Below are 3239 nucleotides of genomic sequence, written 5' to 3'. Positions count from 1 at the left end.
TGTCCCCGTGTCCCCACGCGTGTCCCCGTGTCCCCACGTCCCCGTGTCCCCATGTCCCCACGTCCCCATGTCCCCACGTCCCCGTGTCCCCGTGTCCCCACGTCCCCGTGTCCCCACGTCCCCGTGTCCCCACGTCCCTGTGTCCCCGTGTCCCCACGTCCCCGTGTCCCCACGTCCCCACACCCTCACCCCCTCAGCTCCATCTCCGCGTGCGCTTCCACGGGGATGGTGACGGCCGCGCTGGCACCGGGGCTGTTCTTGCTGCGGGGACAGCGCGGTGAGCGCACGGCGCCTTGGGGACAGCGCGGGGACAGCGCGGGGACGGGGTCACCTCCTGAGCTGCAGGTGGAAAGTGATGGCATCGCCCGCGTCCTCCAGCGCCGGGACGCTCAGCTCCATGGCCACAGTGATCTGCGGGGTGACGACACGAGGTGACACGAGGTGACACGAGGTGACCCAGGGGACAAGGTGCCGGTGTCACCCACCTGCGTGCCCGCCTTCATGGGGTTGCCCATCTCGCACACCACCACGTGGGTCCCGTTCTCCCTCCGGGGGTTGCAGTTCAGCTTCTCCTGTCCCCACAGCGGTGACATCGGGTGACACCACGTCCCCACGGTGCCACCACAGCCCCGGTGTCACCATCCCAAACCCGAGGTCACTGTCCCATACTCGGTGCCACCACCCCATAGCTGATGTCACCGCCCCACACCCGATGTCACCCTCCCAAACCCAGTGTCACCGCCCCACACCCAATGGCACCATCCCATACCCAGCATCATTGTCCCATACCCAGCGTCATTGTCCCATACCCAATGTCACCACCCCACACCCAATGGCACCATCCCATACCCAGCGTCATTGTCCCATACCCAATGTCGCTGCCCCACACCTGATGTCACTGTCCCATACCCAGTGTCACTGTCCCATACCCGGTGCCACCGCCCTGTCCCCGATGCCATTGCCCCACACCTGATGTCACCGCCCCGTCCCCATCGTCCCGGTCCCCCCCGCTGTCACCCACCCCGCTGTCGCTCAGCGCCCGCTGGTAGAAGGCTCCGTCCGGGAGCTGCACCCACAGCTCGGCCTCGAAGGCGCCTTCCCCCGCGTTGGTGGCACCGAGGCGCAGCGTCACCGCGTTGTCACCGCCGATCTGCAGCCGCGCGTCCAGCCTGGGGACAGCGGGGTCAGCGGGGGANAGGTTTGGTGGACCCATAGTCAGCTATAGGGCACCCTATAGTCAACTGTAGGGCACCCGGGTTGGTAGACCCCATTGTCAACTGTAGGACACTAAAGGTTGGTGGCCCCATAGTCAACTGTAGGACACTAAGGGTTGGTGGCCCCACTGTCAACTGTAGGGCACCCAGGAGTGGTAGATCCCACAGCCAACTATAGGACGCTGAGGTTTGGTGGCCCCATAGTCAGCTATAGGCACCCTATAGTCAGCTGTAGGGCACCCGGGTTGGTAGACCCCATAGTCAACTGTAGGACACTAAGGGTTGGTGGCCCCGTAGTCAACTGTAGGGCAACCAGGAGCGGTAGATCCCACAGCCAACTATAGGACTCTTAGGTTTGGTGGACCCATAGTCAGCTATAGGGCACCCTATAGTCAACTGTAGGGCACCCGGGTTGGTAGACCCCATTGTCAACTGTAGGACACTAAGGGTTGGTGGCCCCATTGTCAACTGTAGGGCAACCAGGAGTGGTAGATCCCACAGCCAACCATAGGACGCTGAGGTTTGGTGGCCCCATAATCAGCTATAGGGCACCCGGGGGTGCTGGTCTCACAACCAGCAGTAGGACATCTGCAGTTGGTAGACCCCACAGTCAACTATATGATACCCAGGGTTGGTGGCCCTATAGTCAGCTATAGGTCACCTGGGGGTGGTGGCCACATAGTCGGCTATAGGGCACCCTATAGTCAACTGTAGGGCACCCGGCTTGGTAGACCCCATTGTCAACTGTAGGACACTAAGGGTTGGTGGCCCCATAGTCAACTGTAGAGCAACCAGGAGTGGTAGATCCCACAGCCAACTGTAGGACCCCAAAGGTCGGGGGGCTCACAGTCTGCTATAGGGCACCCACAGCTGGTGGCCCCATATCCAACCACAGGACACTCAGGTTTGGTGGCCCCATAGTCAGCTATAGGGTACCCAGGCCTGGTGGTCCCATAGCCAGGTATAGGACGTCTGGGGTTGGTAGACCCTATTGTCAACTGTAGGGCATCCAGGGTTGGTGGCCCCATGGCAAACTACAGGGCACCCAGGTTTGGTGTTCCCACAGCCCTCTCTAGGACATCTGAGCGTACTATGGATTGGTGGCCCCATAGTCAACCACCGAACACTGGGGTGGTGGCCTCATAGTCAGCCCTATAGTCAGGTACCCTATAGTACCCGGGGTTGGTAGACCCCACAGTCAACTATAGGACACCCAGGGGTGGTGGCCCCACGGCAAGCTAATGGGACATTTGAGTGTGGGGTGGGGGTTGGTGGTCCCCATAGCCAGCTCTAGGGCACCAGAGCATGGTATGGGTTGGTGGCCCCATAGTCCGCTGTAGGACAGACAGGGTTGGTGGCCCCATGGCAAGTTATGGGATGTCCGTGGGTGCCAAGCGGGTGGTGGACCCCCCCACAGCCAACTATGGGATGTCTGCGAGCGCCAAGCGGGTGGAGGACCCCGTACCCGACTCCCGGCCACCCATGGGTGCCAAGCAGCCCGTGACCCCGTGGCCGCCTACAGGGGCCCTGCGCAGCGCGGGGCGGCCGGCGCTGACCTGCAGTAGTAGATGAGGAGGCAGAGCAGGGTGAGCACGAGCAGGGCCAGCGCGCCCAGGATGGTGAGCAGGAAGATGGTGTGGTACGCCGTGATGTCCTTCATGCCCGCAGCCACGGCCACCAGCCCTGCGGGGACACCGAGCTGGGACGCGGCACGGCCACCCCGGCCCAGGGCCGCCCCCCTCCCCCCCACGGGGGTCCTACCTGGGCTAGGAGAGGGCACCGCCGCCGCCCAGTAGCCCAACTGGGGGGCCACGAAGGTCCAGTAGAGCTGCTGGCCCTCCCTGCGGATCAGCCCCGTCCCATTGCGGACCCACAGCCCTGTGGGGACACGGACCGTCACGGAACTGTCCCATCCCCAGCGGGGCGAGACCCCAAGCTCCGCCATGGCCACCGCCACCCACCCATGGCCACCACTCCCATCCCCACTCCCACCCCCCATCAGCCACCGCCACCCACACTCACGTT

The 3239-nt window shown here is 63.5% G+C and overlaps 2 protein-coding genes across 2 annotated transcripts; both read right to left on the bottom strand.

The window, feature by feature from the left end:
- LOC110388464 (integrin alpha-IIb-like) lies at positions 190–1169 on the bottom strand (the record flags this gene model as incomplete). Its single annotated transcript, XM_021377766.1, is given in 4 exon segments — positions 190–261; positions 332–411; positions 486–572; positions 1022–1169. Coding segments are annotated over 3 exon segments (182 nt in total), but the record flags the coding sequence as incomplete, so codon positions are not given.
- On the bottom strand, positions 1203–3190 carry FAM171A2 (family with sequence similarity 171 member A2). Its single transcript, XM_021377765.1, has 2 exons — positions 2976–3190; positions 1203–2897 (listed from the first exon to the last, which is right to left on the bottom strand). Exons 1-2 carry the CDS (start codon positions 3157–3159, stop codon positions 2731–2733), a joined length of 351 nt encoding a protein of 116 aa, XP_021233440.1. The 5' UTR covers positions 3160–3190; the 3' UTR covers positions 1203–2730.

This window comes from Numida meleagris, chromosome 26, assembly GCF_002078875.1.
Source record: "Numida meleagris isolate 19003 breed g44 Domestic line chromosome 26, NumMel1.0, whole genome shotgun sequence".
NCBI classification, from domain to species: domain Eukaryota; kingdom Metazoa; phylum Chordata; class Aves; order Galliformes; family Numididae; genus Numida; species Numida meleagris.
This window is presented reverse-complemented; position numbering and strand designations above follow the sequence as displayed.

What these genes read in the sequence shown, in the direction of transcription:
- FAM171A2 (XM_021377765.1), bottom strand. Translation starts at nt 3,159, where the DNA reads ATGGCGGAGCTTGGGGTCTCGCCCCGCTGGGGATGGGACAGTTCCGTG. An exon ending in GGTGCCCTCTCCTAGCCCAG is followed by an intron (nt 2,898 to 2,975) that starts GTAGGACCCCCG and finishes GTGTCCCCGCAG; the next exon opens with GGCTGGTGGCCGTGGCTGCG.